Consider the following 25,983-nt stretch of genomic DNA (forward strand, 5'->3'; position numbering starts at 1 on the left):
GTGTTACAGGAGGAGGTACTGTACTGTCATTCAGACAGCTGTGGTGTTACAGGAGGAGGTACTGTACTGTCATTCAGACAGCTGTGGTGTTACAGGAGAAGGTACTGTACTGTCATTCAGACAGCTGTGGTGTTACAGGAGGTACTGTACTGTCATTCAGACAGCTGTGGTGTTACAGGAGAAGGTACTGTCATTCAGACAGCTGTGGTGTTACAGGAGGAGGTACTGTCATTCAGACAGCTGTGGTGTTACAGGAGGAGGTACTGTACTGTCATTCAGACAGCTGTGGTGTTACAGGAGGAGGTACTGTCATTCAGACAGCTGTGGTGTTACAGGAGGAGGTACTGTACTGTCATTCAGACAGCTGTGGTGTTACAGGAGGAGGTACTGTACTGTCATTCAGACAGCTGTGGTGTTAAAGGAGAAGGTACTGTCATTCAGACAGCCGTGGTGTTACAGGAGGAGGGACTGTACTGTCAATCAGACAGCTGTGGTGTTACAGGAGGAGGTACTGTACTGTCATTCAGACAGCTGTGGTGTTACAGGAGAAGGTACTGTCATTCTGACATCTGTGGTGTTACAGGAGAAGGTACTGTACTGTCATTCAGACAGTTGTGGTGTTACAGGAGAAGGTACTATCATTCTGACAGCTGTGGTGTTACAGGAGGAGGTACTGTCATTCTGACAGCTGTGGTGTTACAGGAGAAGGTACTGTCAATCTGACAGCTGTGGTGTTACAGGAGGAGGTACTGTCATTCAGACAGCTGTGGTGTTACAGGAGAAGGTACTGTCATTCAGACAGCTGTGGTGTTACAGGAGGAGGTACTGTACTGTCATTCAGACAGCTGTGGTGTTACAGGAGGAGGTACTGTCATTCAGACAGCTGTGGTGTTACAGGAGGAGGTACTGTCATTCTGACAGCTGTGGTGTTACAGGAGAAGGTACTGTACTGTCATTCTGACAGTTGTGGTGTTACAGGAGAAGGTACTGTACTGTCATTCTGACAGTTGTGGTGTTACAGGAGAAGGTACTGTACTGTCATTCAGACAGCTGTGGTGTTACATGAGAAGGTACTGTACTGTCATTCAGACAGCTGTGGTGTTACAGGAGGAGGTACTGTACTGTCATTCTGACAGCTGTGGTGTTACAGGAGAAGGTACTGTTATTCTGACAGCTGCTGTGTTACAGGAGAAGGTACTGTCATTCTGACAGCTGTGGTGTTACAGGAGAAGGTACTGTCATTCTGACAGCTGTGGTGTTACAGGAGAAGGTACTGTCATTCTGACAGCTGTGGTGTTACAGGAGAAGGTACTGTACTGTCATTCAGACAGCTGTGGTGTTACAGGAGGAGGTACTGTACTGTCATTCTGACAGCTGTGGTGTTACAGGAGAAGGTACTGTCATTCTGACAGCTGTGGTGTTACAGGAGAAGGTACTGTCATTCTGACAGCTGTGGTGTTACAGGAGAAGGTACTGTCATTATGACAGCTGTGGTGTTACAGGAGAAGGTACTGTCATTCTGACAGCTGTGGTGTTACAGGAGAAGGTACTGTACTGTCATTCAGACAGCTGTGGTGTTACATGAGAAGGTACTGTACTGTCATTCAGACAGCTGTGGTGTTACAGGAGGAGGTACTGTCATTCTGACAGCTGTGGTGTTACAGGAGAAGGTACTGTCATTCTGACAGCTGTGGTGTTACAGGAGAAGGTACTGTACTGTCATTCAGACAGCTGTGGTGTTACATGAGAAGGTACTGTACTGTCATTCAGACAGCTGTGGTGTTACAGGAGGAGGTACTGTACTGTCATTCTGACAGCTGTGGTGTTACAGGAGAAGGTACTGTCATTCTGACAGCTGCTGTGTTACAGGAGAAGGTACTGTCATTCTGACAGCTGTGGTGTTACAGGAGAAGGTACTGTCATTCTGACAGCTGTGGTGTTACAGGAGAAGGTACTGTCATTCTGACAGCTGTGGTTTTACAGGCGAAGGTACTGTACTGTCATTCTGACAGCTGTGGTGTTACAGGAGAAGGTACTGTCATTCTGACAGCTGTGGTGTTACAGGAGAAGGTACTGTACTGTCATTCTGACAGCTGTGGTGTTACAGGAGAAGGTACTGTACTGTCATTCAGACAGTTGTGGTGTTACAGGAGAAGGTACTATCATTCTGACAGCTGTGGTGTTACAGGAGAAGGTACTGTACTGTCATTCTGACATCTGTGGTGTTACAGGAGAAGGTACTGTACTGTCATTCAGACAGTTGTGGTGTTACAGGAGAAGGTACTATCATTCTGACAGCTGTGGTGTTACAGGAGGAGGTACTGTACTGTCATTCAGACAGCTGTGGTGTTACAGGAGAAGGTACTGTCAATCTGACAGCTGTGGTGTTACAGGAGAAGGTACTGTACTGTCATTCAGACAGCTGTGGTGTTACAGGAGAAGGTACTGTCATTCAGACAGCTGTGGTGTTACAGGAGAAGGTACTGTACTGTCATTCTGACAGTTGTGATGTTACAGGACAAGGTACTGTCATTCTGACAGCTGTGGTGTTACAGGAGGAGGTACTGTACTGTCATTCAGACAGCTGTGGTGTTACAGGAGAAGGTACTGTACTGTCATTCTGACAGTTGTGGTGTTACAGGACAAGGTACTGTCATTCTGACAGCTGTGGTGTTACAGGAGGAGGTACTGTACTGTCATTCAGACAGCTGTGGTGTTACAGGAGGAGGTACTGTACTGTCATTCAGACAGCTGTGGTGTTACAGGAGGAGGTACTGTACTGTCATTCAGACAGCTGTGGTGTTACAGGAGGAGGTACTGTACTGTCATTCAGACAGCTGTGGTGTTACAGGAGAAGGTACTGTCAATCTGAAAGCTGTGGTGTTACAGGAGAAGGTACTGTACTGTCATTCAGACAGCTGTGGTGTTACAGGAGAAGGTACTGTCATTCAGACAGCTGTGGTGTTACAGGAGAAGGTACTGTACTGTCATTCTGACAGTTGTGGTGTTACAGGACAAGGTACTGTCATTCTGACAGCTGTGGTGTTACAGGAGGAGGTACTGTACTGTCATTCAGACAGCTGTGGTGTTACAGGAGAAGGTACTGTACTGTCATTCTGACAGTTGTGGTGTTACAGGACAAGGTACTGTCATTCTGACAGCTGTGGTGTTACAGGAGGAGGTACTGTACTGTCATTCAGACAGCTGTGGTGTTACAGGAGGAGGTACTGTACTGTCATTCAGACAGCTGTGGTGTTACAGGAGGAGGTACTGTACTGTCATTCAGACAGCTTTGGTGTTACAGGAGAAGGTACTGTACTGTCATTTAGACAGCTGTGGTGTTACAGGAGGAGGTACTGTACTGTCATTCAGACAGCTGTGGTGTTACAGGAGAAGGTACTGCCATTCAGACAGCTGTGGTGTTACAGGAGGAGGTACTGTCATTCAGACAGCTGTGGTGTTACAGGAGGAGGTACTGTACTGTCATTCAGACAGCTGTGGTGTTACAGGAGGAGGTACTGTACTGTCATTCTGACAGCTGTGGTGTTACAGGAGAAGGTACTGTACTGTCATTCAGACAGCTGTGGTGTTACAGGAGAAGGTACTGTACTGTCATTCAGACAGCTGTGGTGTTACAGGAGAAGGTACTGTCATTCTGACAGCTGTGGTGTTACAGGAGGAGGTACTGTACTGTCATTCAGACAGTTGTGGTGTTACAGGAGAAGGTACTATCATTCTGACAGCTGTGGTGTTACAGGAGGAGGTACTGTACTGTCATTCAGACAGCTGTGGTGTTACAGGAGAAGGTACTGTCATTCTGACAGCTGTGGTGTTACAGGAGAAGGTACTGTACTGTCATTCTGACAGTTGTGGTGTTACAGGAGAAGGTACTGTCATTCTGACAGCTGTGGTGTTACAGGAGGAGGTACTGTACTGTAATTCTGACAGCTGTGGTGTTACAGGAGAAGGTACTGTCATTCTGACAGCTGTGGTGTTACAGCACAAGGTACTGTGCTGTCATTCAGACAGCTGTGGTGTCATTCAGACAGCTGTGGTGTTACAGGAGGAGGTACTGTACTGTCATTCAGACAGCTGTGGTGTTACAGGAGAAGGTACTGTCATTCTGACAGCTGTGGTGTTACAGGAGGAGGTACTGTCATTCAGACAGCTGTGGTGTTACAGGAGAAGGTACTGTACTGTCATTCAGACAGCTGTGGTGTTACAGGAGGAGGTACTGTACTGTCATTCAGACAGCTGTGGTGTTACAGGAGGAGGTACTGTACTGTCATTCAGACAGCTGTGGTGTTACAGGAGAAGGTACTGTACTGTCATTCAGACAGCTGTGGTGTTACAGGAGGTACTGTACTGTCATTCAGACAGCTGTGGTGTTACAGGAGAAGGTACTGTCATTCAGACAGCTGTGGTGTTACAGGAGGAGGTACTGTCATTCAGACAGCTGTGGTGTTACAGGAGGTACTGTACTGTCATTCTGACAGCTGTGGTGTTACAGGAGGAGGTACTGTCATTCAGACAGCTGTGGTGTTACAGGAGGAGGTACTGTACTGTCATTCAGACAGCTGTGGTGTTACAGGAGGAGGTACTGTACTGTCATTCAGACAGCTGTGGTGTTAAAGGAGAAGGTACTGTCATTCAGACAGCCGTGGTGTTACAGGAGGAGGGACTGTACTGTCAATCAGACAGCTGTGGTGTTACAGGAGGAGGTACTGTACTGTCATTCAGACAGCTGTGGTGTTACAGGAGAAGGTACTGTCATTCTGACAGCTGTGGTGTTACAGGAGGAGGTACTGTCATTCAGACAGCTGTGGTGTTACAGGAGAAGGTACTGTCATTCAGACAGCTGTGGTGTTACAGGAGGAGGTACTGTACTGTCATTCAGACAGCTGTGGTGTTACAGGAGGAGGTACTGTCATTCAGACAGCTGTGGTGTTACAGGAGGAGGTACTGTACTGTCATTCAGACAGCTGTGGTGTTACATGAGAAGGTACTGTACTGTCATTCAGACAGCTGTGGTGTTACAGGAGGAGGTACTGTCATTCTGACAGCTGTGGTGTTACAGGAGGACGTACTGTACTGTCAATCAGACAGATCTGGTGTTCAGGGAGGAGGTACTGTCATTCAGACAGCTGTGGTGTTACAGGAGAAGGTACTGTCATTCAGACAGCTGTGGTGTTACAGGAGAAGGTACTGTACTGTCATTCTGACAGCTGTGGTGTTACAGGAGAAGGTACTGTACTGTCATTCTGACAGCTGTGGTGTTACAGGAGAAGGTACTGTCATTCAGACAGCTGTGGTGTTACAGGAGAAGGTACTGTCATTCAGACAGCTGTGGTGTTACAGGAGAAGGTACTGTCATTCAGACAGCTGTGGTGTTACAGGAGAAGGTACTGTCATTCAGACAGCTGTGGTGTTACAGGAGGAGGTACTGTCATTCAGACAGCTGTGGTGTTACAGGAGGAGGTACTGTCATTCAGACAGCTGTGGTGTTACAGGAGAAGGTACTGTACTGTCATTCTGACAGCTGTGGTGTTACAGGAGAAGGTACTGTACTGTCATTCAGACAGCTGTGGTGTTACAGGAGGAGGTACTGTCATTCAGACAGCTGTGGTGTTACAGGAGAAGGTACTGTCATTCAGACAGCTGTGGTGTTACAGGAGAAGGTACTGTCATTCAGACAGCTGTGGTGTTACAGGAGAAGGTACTGTCATTCAGACAGCTGTGGTGTTACAGGAGGAGGTACTGTACTGTCATTCAGACAGCTGCGGTGTTACATGAGAAGGTACTGTACTGTCATTCTGACAGCTGTGGTGTTACAGGAGGAGGTACTGTCATTCTGACAGCTGTGGTGTTACAGGAGGAGGTACTGTACTGTCATTCAGACAGCTGTGGTGTTACAGGAGGAGGTACTGTACTGTCATTCTGACAGCTGTGGTGTTACAGGAGAAGGTACTGTACTGTCATTCAGACAGCTGTGGTGTTACAGGAGAAGGTACTGTACTGTCATTCTGACAGCTGTGGTGTTACAGGAGAAGGTACTGTCATTCAGACAGCTGTGGTGTTACAGGAGAAGGTACTGTCATTCAGACAGCTGTGGTGTTACAGGAGACGGTACTGTCATTCAGACAGCTGTGGTGTTACAGGAGGAGGTACTGTACTGTCATTCAAACAGCTGTGGTGTTACAGGAGGAGGTACTGTCATTCAGACAGCTGTGGTGTTACAGGAGAAAGTACTGTACTGTCATTCTGACAGCTGTGGTGTTACAGGAGAAGGTACTGTACTGTCATTCTGACAGCTGTGGTGTTACAGGAGGAGGTACTGTACTGTCATTCAGACAGCTGTGGTGTTACATGAGAAGGTACTGTACTGTCATTCTGACAGCTGTGGTGTTACAGGAGGAGGTACTGTCATTCTGACAGCTGTGGTGTTACAGGAGGAGGTACTGTACTGTCATTCAGACAGCTGTGGTGTTACAGGAGGAGGTACTGTACTGTCATTCTGACAGCTGTGGTGTTACAGGAGGAGGTACTGTACTGTCATTCAGACAGCTGTGGTGTTACAGGAGAAGGTACTGTCATTCTGACAGCTGTGGTGTTACAGGAGAAGGTACTCTCATTCTGACAGCTGTGGTGTTACAGGAGAAGGTACTGTACTGTCATTCAGACAGTTGTGGTGTTACAGGAGAAGGTACTGTACTGTCATTCAGACAGCTGTGGTGTTACAGGAGAAGGTACTGTCATTCTGACAGCTGTGGTGTTACAGGAGGAGGTACTGTACTGTCATTCAGACAGCTGTGGTCTTCCTGGAGAAGGTACTGTACTGTCATTCAGACAGCTGTGGTGTTACAGGAGAAGGTACTGTACTGTCATTCAGACAGCTGTGGTGTTACAGGAGAAGGTACTGTACTGTCATTCTGACAGCTGTGGTGTTACAGGAGAAGGTACTGTACTGTCATTCTGACAGCTGTGGTGTTACAGGAGGAGGTACTGTCATTCAGACAGCTGTGGTGTTACAGGAGGAGGTACTGTCATTCAGACAGCTGTGGTGTTACAGGAGGAGGTACTGTACTGTCATTCTGACAGCTGTGGTGTTACAGGAGAAGGTACTGTACTGTCATTCTGACAGCTGTGGTGTTACAGGAGGAGGTACTGTCATTCAGACAGCTGTGGTGTTACAGGAGGAGGTACTGTCATTCAGACAGCTGTGGTGTTACAGGAGGAGGTACTGTCATTCAGACAGCTGTGGTGTTACAGGAGGAGGTACTGTCATTCAGACAGCTGTGGTCTTCCTGGAGAAGGTACTGTCATTCAGTCATTCTCCTACGATTGGTCAGGCAGGATACATCCTTGACTAGCTCCAATGCCCCCCCCCCCCCCCCCGGTAATAAAATGATTTTGGGGGGGGGCTATTCTAGAAGGAACGCTGCTGTCATTTGTACCTAAACATCATAGTTAGAAATGTAATTGGATCCATTACAGAAACCAGTCATTTGCCCGACACGGACACAGTCCCCTTGTGAATGTTGTAAAGCCCTGTTTTGAAATGCTGTGGATGTGCTCTCTAGACTAACTGTGTGTGTGTGTGTTGAAACAGGAGGGTCTGGTTGAGAAGCTGTTTAAATGGGCCCAGGAGGCAGAGCAGCCTCTGTGTATCTATGCTACAGGGCTACTGGCTAGAGCGATGGAGAACCAGGAGATAGCTACCAACTACAGGGATGACAACTCTAAACTGGTTAGTGTACACAGGCACACGTTGTTATTGTTGCTGTTCATAGACGATGCTTCAATGTGATCCTTGGTGTCTCAGGTGCCACTAATGCTGATGCGGCTACGTGAGCTGCAGGATAAAGAATCAAAGAGTCGTCAGGATTTAAAACACCCCGGTCCTAAGAAGACTTCTCAGTCCCTCCAGTCTGTAGCAGAGGAACCTACAGACAGAGACGCCAATGAGGAAGAGGGCAGCACATCTCAGAATACAGCAACAGATAACATGGAGGAAGAGGAGGAGGAGGAGGAAGAGGAGAAGAAGAAGAAAAAGGAGAGAGGAAGAGAGACAACATGTAGTAGTAGTTGTAGCAGGCCTGCGTGGTCCAGGCCCAAGCCGTCGTTCCACTTGGGTAAGGCCCAGAAGACCAGCAGCTGTGTATCGGTGAAGCCCATTCCAGACCCCCTGTACCAGGCAGGTCCCTGCCCAGCACCAGGCCCCGAGACCAGCCTGGGAGAGCCTGAAACCAGAGGGCAGGAGTCTGGAGGAGGCCTGGGGAGGAAGAGAACAGCCACAGCCAGGGAGAATGGAAGGAAAGTCAAACAGGTGAGATCCACCAGGCTGTTTTCTGAAATTACATACTTTTCCCCTGCAGTGCAATCTTTTTTGACCAGGGCTTTTTCAGACTCGCACCCCTTTTTGTTGTACCGGTTTGTCTGTATTGTTTTCATATACAGCTGCAAATCAAATGAAAGCGCTGTTTTTTGAGGGGATACGTAACCTCTTTGCCTGAATCCACACAGAAAGTCCACTTCACCACCTCTTCCATGGATCCAGAGAGAGGCTTGTCCTGCACTACCGGTAGTGACCAGTCTAACAGTAGCTGGTCAGAGATGAGCTCCTGGGTGATTGGGGGTAACTACCGGCTGTACCCCCTAACCCCTGCTATAGAGCAACGTCTCATCCTCCAGTACCTCACACCCCTAGGAGATTACCAGGAGGTAGGGACTGGACCCCTATCTCTCTCTCTCTCTCTGTCTCTCTCTCTGTCTCACACACACACACACACACACACACACACACACACACACACACACACACACACACACACACAGATATTAAGGATCCCATCACCACTTAACATTGGTCCCACTTCCCATAATATGTCCCTGATATGCATGTATTTACATTGTAGGTACATGAGCAAGTACAGTGTTGGTCATACACAAAGTATTTCATAAATTATATACTTTTATTTTTTTGCCATTCTACATACTCATGTATTGTCAGTCACTTAACTGGTCGATATAAGCTTTGAATAAATGTTTTTTTTTTATGTGCTTTGAGGACTTTAACCAACTGTTCTGTTCTCACCGTCTCTCTCTCTGGAGCTGCTAGCTGTGTTCATGCAGATGGACACCAGAGAACTTCTTATGCACTACATTGACCTGAAACACACCCACGATGTCCAGCTCACCTTCGACTCACTCCTGGTAATCATCATCATCATCACTGATCTCATTATTTAGCATTAGTGCCACTCCCAGAGCTTCACATCTTACGGTTTTATTTCCTATGACTACATTTAGATGAATTGGATACGTTTTTTTTGCCAGCTACTAGCCTGTAGAGAATAAGGGTTGTTTTTTAGCCAGCTAGTCATTACCTGTAGAGAATAAGGGTTGTTTTTTAGCCAGCTAGTCATTACCTGTAGAGAATAAGGGTTGTTTTTTAGCCAGCTAGTCATTACCTGCATAGAATAAAGGAAACTGACTGAAAGCTCAAGGCGACAGACGGTGCAGAGAAACTCCCCTGGAAACAGAGAAGGGTTAGGAGACTCACAACATGAGTGTCTCTATAGCCTGACAGTAGCAGATCAGCTGTGTCTGTGTGTCTGTGATAAGACCAGGCCGGGTTCTGCTCACATAGAGATAGGGTCTGAATGTTGTTGTAACGGATCTCTCTCTCTCTCTCGCTCTCGCTCTCTCTGTTCTCGCTCTCTCTGTTCTCGTTCTCTCTGTCTCTCTTCTCTGCTCTCTCTGCTCTCCAGTACCTTGCCTCCCTGCTCCTGCACAAGAAGTTTGCTGCTGACTTCATAGCTCATGGAGGAGTGCAGAAGCTGCTGGATATCCCCAGACCCTCCATGGCTGCTACTGGGGTGTCACTGTGTCTCTACTACCTAGCTTACAACCAGGACGCCATGGAGAGGGTAGGAGTCATATACAGTGGCTTGCCAAAGTATTCACCCCCCTTGGCATTTTTCCTATTTTGTTGCCTTACAACCTGGAATTAAAATTGATTTTTGGGGAGATTTGTATCATTTGATTTACACAACATGCCCAACACTTTGAAGATGCAAAATGATTATAATTATAATATAATTATAATAGAGCCACCTTTTGCAGCAATTACAGCTGCAAGTCTCTTTGGGTATGTCTCTATAAGCTTGGCACATTTAGCCACTGGGATTTTTGCCCATTCTTCAAGGCAAAACTGCTCCAGCTCCTTCAAGTTGGATGGGTTCCGCTTGTGTACAGCAATCTTTAAGTCCTACCATAGATTCTCAATTGGATTGAGGTCTGGGCTTTGACTAGGTCATTCCAAGACATTTAAATGTTTCCCCTTAAACCACTCGAGTATTGCTTTCGCAGTATGCTTAGGGTCATTGTCCTGCTGGAAGGTGAACCTCCGTCCCAGTCTCAAATCTCTAGGTTACCCTCAAGAATTTCCCTGTATTTAGCACCATCCATCATTCCTTTAATTCTGAAAAGTTTCCCAGTCCCTGCCGATGGAAAAACATCCCCCACAGCATGATGCTGCCACCACCATGCTTCACTGTGGGGATGGTGTTCTCGGGGTGATGGGAGTTGTTGGGTTTGCGCCAGACAGTGTTTTCCTTGATGGCCAAAAAGCTAAATTTTGTCTCATCTGACCAGAGTACCACCTTCTATATGTTTGGGGAGTCTCCCACATGCCTTTTGGCGAACACCAAACGTGTTTGCTTATTTTTTTCTTTAAGCAATGGCTTCTTTCTGGCCACTCTTCCATAAAGCCCTGCTCTGTGGAGTGTACGGCTTAAAGTGGTCCTATGGACAGATACTCCAATCTCCGCTGTGGCGCTTTGCAGCTCCTTCAGGGTTATCTTTGGTCTCTTTGTTGCCTCTCTGATTAATGCCCTCTTTGCCTGGTCCGTGAGTGTTGGTGGGCGGTCCTCTCTTGGCAGGTTTGTTGTGGTGCCATATTCTTTCCATTTTTTAATAATGGATTTAAATGGTGCTCTGTGGGATGTTTAAAGTTTCTGATATTTCTTTTTATAACCCAACCCTGATCTGTACTTCTCCGCAACTTTGTCCCTGAACTGTTTGGAGAGCTCCTTAGTCTTCATGGTGCCCCTTGCTTAGTGGTGTTTCAGACTCTGGTGCCTTTCAGAACAGGTGTACCGTAATTTCCGGACTATAAGCCGCTACTTTTTCCCACGCTTTGAACCTCGCGGCTTATACAATGACGCGGCTAATTTATGGATTTTTCCCGCTTTCACAAATTCATGCCGCCAAAAAACTGAGCACCGTCACATAATGTGACGTAAATCGAGCGCGCTCAAACTTCCCATCATTCTGATTACGGTAGTCATTTTGTCACCCTCATCATGGCAAAGACACGGAGAAATGCATATGATGCAGCTTTCAACTTGAAGGCGATCGATCTGGCTGTTGGAAAAGGAAATAGAGCTGCTGCACGGGAGCTTGGCCTTAATGAGTCTATGATAAGACGTTGGAAACTGCAGCGTGAGGAACTGACTCAGTGCAAAAAGACAACAAAAGCTTTCAGAGAAGAAAAGCGGATGGCCCGAACTAGAAAATGAGCTTGAAGACTGGGTCAACACACAGAGAGCAGACGGCCGAGGTGTTTCAACTGTGCAGATCCGACTGAAAGCCAAAACAATCGCCACCGCAATGAAGTTTGAGGATTTTAGAGGTGGACCATCGTGGTGTCTAAGATTTATGAGACGTACAGGGTACGGACGAGTCTGTGTCAGCAGCTCCCTCCCGACTACGAGGAAAAAGTTTCAAACTTCCGCAAATTCACTGATGCAAAGATAGCGGAGCATTCCATCGGCCCGCACGACATCATAAATATGGATGAGGTTCCTCTGACGTTTGACCTGCCTCACTCGGACTGTCAACAGGAAAGGCGAATCATCCATCACGCTGAAAACAACTGGGCATGAAAAAACGCACTTCACCTGTGTTCTGAGCTGCACGGCATCGGGAGAAAAGCTTCCACCGATGTTGATTTTCAAACGCATGACGATGCCAAAAGAAAAATTCCCGAGAGGAATTGTTGTGAAAGTCAACAAGAAAGGATGGATGACGGAAGGCCTAATGCATGAATGGCATACGGAGTGTTACGGCAAGCGACCGGGAGGATTCTTTCACAAGAACAAGGCATTGCTCGTGTTGGACAGCATGAGGGCCCACATAACAGATTCTGTGAAAGAAGCCATCAAGAGGACAAACTCAATTCCAGCTGTGATTCCTGGGGGCACAACAAAGTATTTGCAGCCACTCGACATCAGTGTAAATCGTGCATTTAAGGTGGCGCTCCGTGTTCAGTGGGAGGCTTGGATGACAAGTGGGCAGAAATCCTTCACTAAAACGGGCCGCATGCGAAGAGCAACTTATGGTCAAGTCTGCCAGTGGGTCCTGACAGCGTGGAGCATTGTCAAAAGATCCACTATCATCAACGGGTTTCGAAAGGCTGGACTGCTGCGTGTTGAAGAGGGCAGCATGAGCTCAGCGGGGAATTTGCCTCCGGATGAAAGTGACGAGAGCGACAATGAAAACGATCCAACATCGGATGAAGCAATTCTGAGGCTATTCAACTCCGACACCGAGGGAGATGACTTCAGTGGTTTCAGTGCACAGGAGGAAGATAGTGACCAATGACTTTCTTGGTAGGCTACTGTTTACTGCTATTTTGTTTTATTTTTGTTACAAGCCGTGTTTCTTTAAAGCCTATTTATTTTTGTTACAAGCCGTGTTTCGTTTAAAAGCCTATTTATTTTTGTTACAAGCCGTGTTTCGTTTAAAAGCCTATTAATTTTTGTTACAAGCCGTGTTTCGTTTAAAGGCTGTGTAAAGTTCATTAGTTTCAATGTACCGGTAGGCACCTGCGGCTTATTTATGTACAAAATACATATATTTTTTTAATTCAGTGGGTGCGGCTTTTCTTCAGGTGCGCTTAATAGTCCAGAAATTACGGTATATACACTGAGATCATGTGACAGATCATGTGTCACTTAGATTGCACACAGGTGGACTTTATTTAACTAATTTTGTGACTTTTGAAGATAATTAGTTGCACCAGATCTTATGTAGGGGCTTCATAGCAAAGGGGTGAATACATATACACACACCACTTTTCCATTTTTTTTATTTTTTATTATTTTTTGAAACATGTTATGTTTTTCATTTTTCATTTCATTCACTCCACCAATTTTGACTATTTTGTATCTGTCCCATTACATGAAAAAAATCCATTTAAATTACAGGTTGTAATGCAACAACATAGGAAGAACATCAAGGGGGATGAATACTTTTGCAAGGCATTGTTTACACACACACTTACCCCACACAGTAGCAAATCCACATTCAACTACCAAAATGAAACCTCATTGGATGTCATTTTGTTTGCTGTCACGTGACTTGAAACATATAACTGTGTAGGTGTGTCTGTTACCTGGCTGTCTCTCCCTCCTACAGGTGTGTCTGTTACCTGACTGTCTCTCCCTCCTACAGGTGTGTCTGTTACCTGGCTGTCTCTCTCTCCTACAGGTGTGTCTGTTACCTGACTGTCTGTACCTCCTACAGGTGTGTCTGTTACCTGGCTGTCTCTCTCTCCTACAGGTGTGTCTGTTACCTGACTTGTCTGTCCCTCCTACAGGTGTGTCTGTTACCTGACTGTCTGTCCCTCCTACAGGTGTGTCTGTTGCCTGACTGTCTGTACCTCCTACAGGTATGTCTGTTACCTGACTGTCTCTCTCTCCTACAGGTGTATCTGTTACCTGGCTGTCTCTCTCTCCTACAGGTGTGTCTGTTACCTGGCTGTCTCTCCCTCCTACAGGTGTGTCTGTTACCTGACTGTCTGTCCCTCCTACAGGTGTGTCTGTTACCTGACTGTCTGTACCTCCTACAGGTATGTCTGTTACCTGACTGTCTCTCTCTCCTACAGGTGTGTCTGTTACCTGACTTGTCTGTCCCTCCTACAGGTGTGTCTGTTACCTGACTGTCTGTCCCTCCTACAGGTGTGTCTGTTGCCTGACTGTCTGTACCTCCTACAGGTATGTCTGTTACCTGACTGTCTCTCTCTCCTACAGGTGTATCTGTTACCTGGCTGTCTCTCTCTCCTACAGGTGTGTCTGTTACCTGGCTGTCTCTCCCTCCTACAGGTGTGTCTGTTACCTGGCTGTCTCTCCCTCCTACAGGTGTGTCTGTTACCTGACTGTCTCTCCCTCCTACAGGTGTGTCTGTTACCTGACTGTCTCTCCCTCCTACAGGTGTGTCTGTTACCTGACTTGTCTGTCCCTCCTACAGGTGTGTATGCTGCCAGACTGTCTGTCCCTCCTACAGGTGTGTCTGTTACCTGACTGTCTCTCCCTCCTACAGGTGTGTCTGTTACCTGACTTGTCTGTCCCTCCTACAGGTGTGTCTGTTACCTGGCTGTCTCTCTCTCCTACAGGTGTGTCTGTTACCTGGCTGTCTCTCCCTCCTACAGGTGTGTCTGTTACCTGGCTGTCTCTCCCTCCTACAGGTGTGTCTGTTACCTGACTGTCTCTCCCTCCTACAGGTGTGTCTGTTACCTGACTGTCTCTCCCTCCTACAGGTGTGTCTGTTACCTGACTGTCTCTCCCTCCTACAGGTGTGTCTGTTACCTGACTTGTCTGTCCCTCCTACAGGTGTGTCTGTTACCTGACTGTCTGTCCCTCCTACAGGTGTGTCTGTTGCCTGACTGTCTGTACCTCCTACAGGTATGTCTGTTACCTGACTGTCTCTCTCTCCTACAGGTGTATCTGTTACCTGGCTGTCTCTCTCTCCTACAGGTGTGTCTGTTACCTGGCTGTCTCTCCCTCCTACAGGTGTGTCTGTTACCTGACTGTCTGTCCCTCCTACAGGTGTGTCTGTTACCTGACTGTCTGTACCTCCTACAGGTATGTCTGTTACCTGACTGTCTCTCTCTCCTACAGGTGTGTCTGTTACCTGACTTGTCTGTCCCTCCTACAGGTGTGTCTGTTACCTGACTGTCTGTCCCTCCTACAGGTGTGTCTGTTGCCTGACTGTCTGTACCTCCTACAGGTATGTCTGTTACCTGACTGTCTCTCTCTCCTACAGGTGTATCTGTTACCTGGCTGTCTCTCTCTCCTACAGGTGTGTCTGTTACCTGGCTGTCTCTCCCTCCTACAGGTGTGTCTGTTACCTGGCTGTCTCTCCCTCCTACAGGTGTGTCTGTTACCTGACTGTCTCTCCCTCCTACAGGTGTGTCTGTTACCTGACTGTCTCTCCCTCCTACAGGTGTGTCTGTTACCTGACTTGTCTGTCCCTCCTACAGGTGTGTATGCTGCCAGACTGTCTGTCCCTCCTACAGGTGTGTCTGTTACCTGACTGTCTCTCCCTCCTACAGGTGTGTCTGTTACCTGACTTGTCTGTCCCTCCTACAGGTGTGTCTGTTACCTGGCTGTCTCTCTCTCCTACAGGTGTGTCTGTTACCTGGCTGTCTCTCCCTCCTACAGGTGTGTCTGTTACCTGGCTGTCTCTCCCTCCTACAGGTGTGTCTGTTACCTGACTGTCTCTCCCTCCTACAGGTGTGTCTGTTACCTGACTGTCTCTCCCTCCTACAGGTGTGTCTGTTACCTGACTGTCTCTCCCTCCTACAGGTGTGTCTGTTACCTGACTTGTCTGTCCCTCCTACAGGTGTGTATGCTGCCAGACAGTGTGCTGTCAGACATGGTGGACTATGCCCTGTGGCTCCTGGAGTGTTCCCACGCGTCGGGCTGTTGCCACACCACCATATTCTTCTCCATCTCCTTCTCATTCAGAGCCATACTGCAGCTGTTTGACCACCAGGACGGCCTCAGGAGACTAGTTAACCTGGTGAGTAGGGAGAGAGATTCTCTCATTCAGAGCCATACTGCAGCTGTTTGACCACCAGGACGGCCTCAGGAGACTAGTTAACCTGGTGAGTAGGGAGAGAGATTCTCTCATTCAGAGCCATACTGCAGCTGTTTGACCACCAGGATGGCCTCAGGAGACTAGTTAACCTGGTGAGTAGGGAGAGAGATTCTCTCATTCAGAGCCATACTGCAGCTGTTTGACCACCAGGATGGCCTCAGGAGACTAGTTAACCTGGTGAGTAGGGGAGAGATTCTCTCATTCAGAGCCATACTGCAGCTGTTTGACCACCAGGATGGCCTCAGGAGACTAGTTAACCTGGTGAGTAGGGGAGAGATTCTCTCATTCAGAGCCATACTGCAGCTGTTTGACCACCAGGACGGCCTCAGGAGACTAGTTAACCTGGTGAGTAGGGGGAGAGATTCTCTCATTCAGAGCCATACTGCAGCTGTTTGACCACCAGGATGGCCTCAGGAGACTAGTTAACCTGGTGAGTAGGGAGAGAGATTCTCTCATTCAGAGCCATACTGCAGCTGTTTGACCACCAGGACGGCCTCAGGAGACTAGTTAACCTGGTGAGTAGGGGAGAGATTCTCTCATTCAGAGCCATACTGCAGCTGTTTGACCACCAGGATGGCCTCAGGAGACTAGTTAACCTGGTGAGTAGGGGAGAGATTCTCTCATTCAGAGCCATACTGCAGCTGTTTGACCACCAGGACGGCCTCAGGAGACTAGTTAACCTGGTGAGTAGGGGAGAGATTCTCTCATTCAGAGCCATACTGCAGCTGTTTGACCACCAGGATGGCCTCAGGAGACTAGTTAACCTGGTGAGTAGGGAGAGAGATTCTCTCATTCAGAGCCATACTGCAGCTGTTTGACCACCAGGACGGCCTCAGGAGACTAGTTAACCTGGTGAGTAGGGGGAGAGATTCTCTCATTCAGAGCCATACTGCAGCTGTTTGACCACCAGGACGGCCTCAGGAGACTAGTTAACCTGGTGAGTAGGGGAGAGATTCTCTCATTCAGAGCCATACTGCAGCTGTTTGACCACCAGGATGGCCTCAGGAGACTAGTTAACCTGGTGAGTAGGGAGAGAGATTCTCTCATTCAGAGCCATACTGCAGCTGTTTGACCACCAGGACGGCCTCAGGAGACTAGTTAACCTGGTGAGTAGGGGAGAGATTCTCTCATTCAGAGCCATACTGCAGCTGTTTGACCACCAGGATGGCCTCAGGAGACTAGTTAACCTGGTGAGTAGGGGAGAGATTCTCTCATTCAGAGCCATACTGCAGCTGTTTGACCACCAGGACGGCCTCAGGAGACTAGTTAACCTGGTGAGTAGGGAGAGAGATTCTCTCATTCAGAGCCATACTGCAGCTGTTTGACCACCAGGACGGCCTCAGGAGACTAGTTAACCTGGTGAGTAGGGAGAGAGATTCTCTCATTCAGAGCCATACTGCAGCTGTTTGACCACCAGGATGGCCTCAGGAGACTAGTTAACCTGGTGAGTAGGGGAGAGATTCTCTCATTCAGAGCCATACTGCAGCTGTTTGACCACCAGGACGGCCTCAGGAGACTAGTTAACCTGGTGAGTAGGGGGAGAGATTCTCTCATTCAGAGCCATACTGCAGCTGTTTGACCACCAGGACGGCCTCAGGAGACTAGTTAACCTGGTGAGTAGGGGAGAGATTCTCTCATTCAGAGCCATACTGCAGCTGTTTGACCACCAGGACGGCCTCAGGAGACTAGTTAACCTGGTGAGTAGGGAGAGAGATTCTCTCATTCAGAGCCATACTGCAGCTGTTTGACCACCAGGATGGCCTCAGGAGACTAGTTAACCTGGTGAGTAGGGGAGAGATTCTCTCATTCAGAGCCATACTGCAGCTGTTTGACCACCAGGACGGCCTCAGGAGACTAGTTAACCTGGTGAGTAGGGAGAGAGATTCTCTCATTCAGAGCCATACTGCAGCTGTTTGACCACCAGGATGGCCTCAGGAGACTAGTTAACCTGGTGAGTAGGGGGAGAGATTCTCTCATTCAGAGCCATACTGCAGCTGTTTGACCACCAGGATGGCCTCAGGAGACTAGTTAACCTGGTGAGTAGGGGGAGAGATTCTCTCATTCAGAGCCATACTGCAGCTGTTTGACCACCAGGATGGCCTCAGGAGACTAGTTAACCTGGTGAGTAGGGGGAGAGATTCTCTCATTCAGAGCCATACTGCAGTCATCAGGACAGTCAACCTGGTGACTAGAGGTCCAGTAGTCCCCCTTGCAGTATTTCCACTGCCTAGCTATGTTGTCCCTCGGCTACTGATTTCAGAAGACAATTGTGATGCCAGAGGACCTTGGAAGTTGCTTTCCTTTTGTCGCATCACAGCCCTGAAGGTGCGGTCTCTAGTTTAATTTGTGAAGAAAACGTTCTCCCTTGAAGACTGAGGGACTGTGTTTTTATTAGTCCCCTCTGACCCAGTGCTGTGTGTCCTCTCTCTTTCTCTGTCTCTCTGTCTGTCTGTCTGTGTCTGTCTGTCTGTCTGTCTCTATTTATATCTGTCTGTCTGTCTATCTCTCTCTCTAGATCAGTACATTAGAGATCCTGAACACAGAGGACCAGGGCGCCATGTTGAGTGACGACCAGGTGTTCTCCAGCCGTCAGACAGCCAAACACACCTGTATGTGCCTGAGAAGGTACTTCGAGGCCCACCTGGCTGTCAAGGTGGAGCAAGTCAAACAGTCCCTCCAGAGAACTGAAGGGGGCGCTCAAGTTCACTCTCAACCTTACTACAAGGTAGATTCCCTATTTAGTGATGTCCTGAGGTGAACACACTGACACTCATCCTATTTAGTGATGTCCTGAGGTGAACACACTGACACTCATCCTATTTAGTGATGTCCTGAGGTGAACACACTGACACTCATCCTATTTAGTGATGTCCTGAGGTGAACACACTGACACTCATCCTATTTAGTGATGTCCTGAGGTGAACACACTGACACTCATCCTATTTAGTGATGTCCTGAGGAGAACACACTGACAATCATCCTGTTTAGTGATGTCCTGAGGTGAATACACTGACACTCATCCTATTTAGTGATGTCCTGAGGTGAACACACTGACACTCATCCTATTTAGTGATGTCCTGAGGTGAACACTGACACTCATCCTATTTAGTGATGTCCTGAGGTGAACACACTGACACTCATCCTATTTAGTGATGTCCTGAGGTGAACACTGACACTCATCCTATTTAGTGATGTCCTGAGGTGAACACTGACACTCATCCTTTTTAGTGATGTCCTGAGGTGAACACACTGACACTCATCCTATTTAGTGATGTCCTGAGGTGAACACACTGACACTCATTCTATTTAGTGATGTCCTGAGGTGAACACTGACACTCATCCTATTTAGTGATGTCCTGAGGTGAACACACTGACACTCATCCTATTTAGTGATGTCCTGAGGTGAACACACTGACACTCATCCCATTTAGTGATGTCCTGAGGAGAACACACTAACACTCATCCTATTTAGTGATGTCCTGAGGTGAACACTGACACTCATCCTATTTAGTGATGTCCTGAGGAGAACACTAACACTCATCATATTTAGTGATGTCCTGAGGTGAACACACTGACACTCATCCTATTTAGTGATGTCCTGAGGAGAACACTAACACTCATCCTATTTAGTGATGTCCTGATGTGAACACACTAACACTCATCCTATTTAGTGATGTTCTGAGGTGAACACTGACACTCATCCTATTTAGTGATGTCCTGAGGAGAACACTGACACTCATCCTATTTAGTGATGTCCTGAGGAGAACACACTAACACTCATCCTATTTAGTGATGTCCTGAGGTGAACACACTGACACTCATCCTATTTAGTGATGTCCTGAGGAGAACACTAACACTCATCCTATTTAGTGATGTCCTGAGGAGAACACTAACACTCATCCTATTTAGTGATGTCCTGAGGTGAACACACTGACACTCATCCTATTTAGTGATGTCCTGAGGAGAACACTAACACTCATCCTATTTAGTGATGTCCTGAGGTGAACACACTGACACTCATCCTATTTAGTGATGTCCTGAGGAGAACACTAACACTCATCCTATTTAGTGATGTCCTGAGGTGAACACACTGACACTCATCCTATTTAGTGATGTCCTGAGGAGAACACTAACACTCATCCTATTTAGTGATGTCCTGAGGAGAACACTAACACTCATCCTATTTAGTGATGTCCTGAGGTGAACACTGACACTCATCCTATTTAGTGATGTCCTGAGGTGAACACTGACACTCATCCTATTTAGTGATGTCCTGAGGTGAACACACTGACACTCATCCTATTTAGTGATGTCCTGAGGAGAACACACTAACACTCATCCTATTTAGTGATGTCCTGAGGTGAACACTGACACTCATCCTATTTAGTGATGTCCTGAGGAGAACACTAACACTCATCATATTTAGTGATGTCCTGAGGTGAACACACTGACACTCATCCTATTTAGTGATGTCCTGAGGAGAACACTAACACTCATCCTATTTAGTGATGTCCTGAGGTGAACACACTAACACTCATCCTATTTAGTGATGTTCTGAGGTGAACACTGACACTCATCCTATTTAGTGATGTCCTGAGGAGAACACTGACACTCATCCTATTTAGTGATGTCCTGAGGAGAACACACTAACACTCATCCTATTTAGTGATGTCCTGAGGTGAACACACTGACACTCATCCTATTTAGTGATGTCCTGAGGAGAACACTAACACTCATCCTATTTAGTGATGTCCTGAGGAGAACACTAACACTCATCCTATTTAGTGATGTCCTGAGGTGAACACACTGACACTCATCCTATTTAGTGATGTCCTGAGGAGAACACTAACACTCATCCTATTTAGTGATGTCCTGAGGTGAACACACTGACACTCATCCTATTTAGTGATGTCCTGAGGAGAACACTAACACTCATCCTATTTAGTGATGTCCTGAGGTGAACACACTGACACTCATCCTATTTAGTGATGTCCTGAGGTGAACACACTGACACTCATCCTATTTAGTGATGTCCTGAGGAGAACACTAACACTCATCCTATTTAGTGATGTCCTGAGGTGAACACACTGACACTCATCCTATTTAGTGATGTCCTGAGGAGAACACTAACACTCATCCTATTTAGTGATGTCCTGAGGAGAACACTGACACTCATCCTATTTAGTGATGTCCTGAGGTGAACACACTGACACTCATCCTATTTAGTGATGTCCTGAGGTGAACACTGACACTCATCCTATTTAGTGATGTCCTGAGGTGAACACACTGACACTCATTTAGATATGATCAAGATGTATCTATTGATTAGTGAATGATTGATTATGGATAACGAAGACTGAGTGCTCGATTTGTTTTTTATTTTTAAATTTTGTTTGACCTTTATTTAACAAGGTAAGCTAGTTGAGAACAAGTTCTCATTTACAACTGCGACCTGGCCAAGATAAAGCAAAACAGTGTGACACAAACAACAACACAGTTACACATGGAATAAACAAACAACAACACAGAGTTACACATGGAATAAACAAACAACAACACAGTTACACATGGAATAAACAAACAACAACACAGAGTTACACATGGAATAAACAAACATACAGTCAATAATACAGTAGAAAATAAAAATTGTTTGATTTGACTTATTGAAGACTTGTTGTGTGTCTGTGTCCCCCCCCCCCCCCCCCAGTCGTGTTCATACAGTCATGAGCAGGTGGTGGACATGATGGACTTCCTGATAGAGTGTGGACACACTCAGCTATACTGGGAACCTGTCGAGGTGTTTTACAAGCTCTCCTGTATTCCCCTCGTATTACAACTCATCTCTATAGCCTGTGACTGGAGGAGTTACTACGGCAGGTACGTTAACCAGTAGTCTCTCTAATTGACCTGCTTTTTAGTCCAGGTCTGGGAGGAGATCCCTCAGGAGACCGTCCGCCACCTCATCAGGAGCATGCCCAGGCGTTGTAGGGAGGTCATACAGGCACGTGGAGGCCACACACACTACTGAGCCTCATTTTGACTTGTTTTAAGGACATTACATCAAAGTTGGATCAGCCTGTAGTGTGGTTTTTCACTTTAATTTTGAGTGTGACTCCAAATCCAGACCTCCATGGGTTGATACATTTGATTTCCATTGATCATTTTTTGTGTGATTTGATTGATTTCCATTGATAATTTCCATTGATACATTTTTGTGTGATTTTGTTGTCAGCACATTCAACTATGTAAAGAAAAAAGTATTTAATAAGAATATTTCATTCATTCAGATCTATGATGTGTTATTTTAGTGTTCCCTTTATTTTTTTGAGCAGTGTATATTTTTCCTTTCTCCAAGGTCTAGAAGGCAGTTCCTGTTATATCTTTTGTGAGCTAAGATAAACGTCCTGCTCAGTCCCCTCCTTCCCTGGTCAGTAAGACTGCTGTATCCCCATAGAGATAATCCTCTGTTCTATCTACCAGGTCTGATACGGTGCGTTTTGCCCTGGACATCTTGGCCATGCTGACTGTAGTACCAAAGGTTCAGCTGCTGCTAGCTGAGACTGTAGACGTGCTGGATGAAGGAGGATCCACCGTCTGCACTGTCGGTATGTCTCTCTAGATTCTCTATATCTATACTGCTTGGTCAGTCTCTCTAGATTCTCTATAGCTATACTACTAGGTCAGTCTCTCTAGATTATCAATAGCTATACTACTAGGTCAGTCTCTCTAGATTATCAATAGCTATACTACTAGGTCAGTCTCTCTAGATTATCAATAGCTATACTACTTGGTCAGTCTCTCTAGATTCTCTACATCTATACTACTTGGTCAGTCTCTCTAGATTCTCTACATCTATACTACTTGGTCAGTCTCTAGATTCTCTACATCTATACTACTTGGTCAGTCTCTCTACATCTATACTACTTGGTCAGTCTCTCTAGATTCTCTACATCTATACTACTAGGTCAGTCTCTCTAGATTCTCTACATCTGTACTACTTGGTCAGTCTCTCTAGATTCTCTACATCTATACTACTTGGTCAGTCTCTCTAGATTCTCTACATCTATACTACTTGGTCAGTCTCTACATCTATACTACTTGGTCAGTCTCTCTACATCTATACTACTTGGTCAGTCTCTATACATCTATACTACTTGGTCAGTCTCTCTACATCTATACTACTTTGTCAGTCTCTCTAGATTCTCTACATCTATACTACTAGGTCAGTCTCTCTAGATTCTCTACATCTGTACTACTTGGTCAGTCTCTCTAGATTCTCTACATCTATACTACTTGGTCAGTCTCTCTAGATTCTCTACATCTATACTACTTGGTCAGTCTCTACATCTATACTACTTGGTCAGTCTCTCTAGATTCTCTACATCTATACTACTAGGTCAGTCTCTCTAGATTCTCTACATCTGTACTACTTGGTCAGTCTCTCTAGATTCTCTACATCTATACTACTTGGTCAGTCTCTCTAGATTCTCTACATCTATACTACTTGGTCAGTCTCTCTAGATTCTCTACATCTATACTACTTGGTCAGTCTCTCTAGATTCTCTACATCTATACTACTTGGTCAGTCTCTCTAGATTCTCTACATCTATACTACTTGGTCAGTCTCTCTAGATTCTCTACATCTATACTACTTGGTCAGTCTCTAGAGCAATGATCACCAACTGGTCGATCTCCAAGGCATTCCTAGTCGATCACCAAACATTTCTGTAAAAACCCAACGATAAAGCCTTGTATTCCTATTTGTTTTATTTGTTTCTTGCTGTACACTTGATTAAGCAGGCCTAGTGCCAGGAAGGCAAAGTGGTCCCATTTTTTTTTTTTTTTTTACCATTTCACATTTTGAAATCTCGCAGTATCAACTTAGCTGTGAACTCTAGGCTTTTTTTTTTACAGTCTATGACTCAACGAATACAGCAAAGAGCTGCTGTTTTTATGAGTAAGTTCATGTTGAAGTTGTTATTCAGCAATGTCAATGCTTTTTAAAATTTTGTATAAGCCAAGAAATACACGTTCTCCCTCCTTCCACTCACGCTACAACCAGCACTGCAGCTGTAATGAATGACTACAACCAGCACTGCAGCTGTAATGAATGACTACAACCAGCACTGCAGCTGTAATGAATGACTACAACCAGCACTGCAGCTGTAATGAATGACTACAACCAGCACTGCAGCTGTAATGAATGACTACAACCAGCACTGCAGCTGTAATGAATGACTACAACCAGCACTGCAGCTGTAATGAATGACTACAACCAGCACTGCAGCTGTAATGAATGACTACAACCAGCACTGCAGCTGTAATGAATGACTACAACCAGCACTGCAGCTGTAATGAATGACTACAACCAGCACTGCAGCTGTAATGAATGACTACAACCAGCACTGCAGCTGTAATGAATGACTACAACCAGCACTGCAGCTGTAATGAATGACTACAACCAGCACTGCAGCTGTAATGAATGACTACAACCAGCACTGCAGCTGTAATGAATGACTACAACCAGCACTGCAGCTGCAATGAATGAGTAGCAACGTGTTTTGATACGTTTGCGTTGTCATCAGTACGGCAGGTAGTCTAGTGGTTAGAGCGTTGGTCCAGTAACCAGCAGGTAGCCTAGTGGTTAGAGCGTTGGTCCAGTAACCAGCAGGTAGTCTAGTGGTTAGAGCGTTGGTCCAGTAACCAGCAGGTAGCCTAGTGGTTAGAGCGTTGGTCCAGTAACCAGCAGGTAGCCTAGTGGTTAGAGCGTTGGGCCAGTAACCAGCAGGTAGCCTAGTGGTTAGAGTGTTGGGCCAGTAACCAGCAGGTAGCCTAGTGGTTAGAGCGTTGGGCCAGTAACCAGCAGGTAGTCTAGTGGTTAGAGCGTTGGTCCAGTAACCAGCAGGTAGCCTAGTGGTTAGAGCGTTGGTCCAGTAACCAGCAGGTAGTCTAGTGGTTAGAGCGTTGGTCCAGTAACCAGCAGGTAGCCTAGTGGTTAGAGCGTTGGGCCAGTAACCAGCAGGTAGTCTAGTGGTTAGAGCGTTGGTCCAGTAACCAGCAGGTAGCCTAGTGGTTAGAGCGTTGGTCCAGTAACCAGCAGGTAGTCTAGTGGTTAGAGCGTTGGTCCAGTAACCAGCAGGTAGTCTAGTGGTTAGAGCGTTGGTCCAGTAACCAGCAGGTAGTCTAGTGGTTAGAGCGTTGGTCCAGTAACCAGCAGGTAGCCTAGTGGTTAGAGCGTTGGTCCAGTAACCAGCAGGTAGTCTAGTGGTTAGAGCGTTGGGCCAGTAACCAGCAGGTAGTCTAGTGGTTAGAGCGTTGGGCCAGTAACCAGCAGGTAGCCTAGTGGTTAGAGCGTTGGGCCAGTAACCAGCAGGTAGTCTAGTGGTTAGAGCGTTGGTCCAGTAACCAGCAGGTAGTCTAGTGGTTAGAGCGTTGGGCCAGTAACCAGCAGGTAGCCTAGTGGTTAGAGCGTTGGGCCAGTAACCAGCAGGTAGTCTAGTGGTTAGAGCGTTGGGCCAGTAACCAGCAGGTAGCCTAGTGGTTAGAGCGTTGGGCCAGTAACCAGCAGGTAGTCTAGTGGTTAGAGCGTTGGTCCAGTAACCAGCAGGTAGTCTAGTGGTTAGAGCGTTGGGCCAGTAACCAGCAGGTAGCCTAGTGGTTAGAGCGTTGGGCCAGTAACCAGCAGGTAGTCTAGTGGTTAGAGCGTTGGTCCAGTAACCAGCAGGTAGTCTAGTGGTTAGAGCGTTGGTCCAGTAACCAGCAGGTAGCCTAGTGGTTAGAGCGTTGGTCCAGTAACCAGCAGTTAGTCTAGTGGTTAGAGCGTTGGTCCAGTAACCAGCAGGTAGCCTAGTGGTTAGAGCGTTGGGCCAGTAACCAGCAGGTAGCCTAGTGGTTAGAGCGTTGGGCCAGTAACCAGCAGGTAGCCTAGTGGTTAGAGCGTTGGGCCAGTAACCAGCAGGTAGTCTAGTGGTTAGAGCGTTGGGCCAGTAACCAGCAGGTAGTCTAGTGGTTAGAGCGTTGGTCCAGTAACCAGCAGGT

General features: G+C 46.8%; 1 protein-coding gene across 1 annotated transcript in view; it reads left to right on the plus strand.

The window, feature by feature from the left end:
- LOC120036308 (DDB1- and CUL4-associated factor 1-like) overlaps positions 1-25,983 on the plus strand; it is a 66,646-nt gene that overhangs the window by 20,643 nt on the left and 20,020 nt on the right. The window contains exons 5-13 of the mRNA XM_038982780.1: positions 7,610-7,747; positions 7,823-8,326; positions 8,524-8,721; positions 9,112-9,213; positions 9,771-9,929; positions 15,688-15,867; positions 18,461-18,670; positions 21,653-21,822; positions 22,426-22,550. Of these exons, the coding sequence (XP_038838708.1) occupies positions 7,610-7,747; positions 7,823-8,326; positions 8,524-8,721; positions 9,112-9,213; positions 9,771-9,929; positions 15,688-15,867; positions 18,461-18,670; positions 21,653-21,822; positions 22,426-22,550 (1,786 nt within the window). The remainder of the gene's footprint in view (positions 1-7,609; positions 7,748-7,822; positions 8,327-8,523; positions 8,722-9,111; positions 9,214-9,770; positions 9,930-15,687; positions 15,868-18,460; positions 18,671-21,652; positions 21,823-22,425; positions 22,551-25,983) is intronic.

The sequence above is a fragment of the Salvelinus namaycush genome, unplaced genomic scaffold (assembly GCF_016432855.1).
Source record: "Salvelinus namaycush isolate Seneca unplaced genomic scaffold, SaNama_1.0 Scaffold13, whole genome shotgun sequence".
Lineage (NCBI taxonomy): Eukaryota > Metazoa > Chordata > Actinopteri > Salmoniformes > Salmonidae > Salvelinus > Salvelinus namaycush.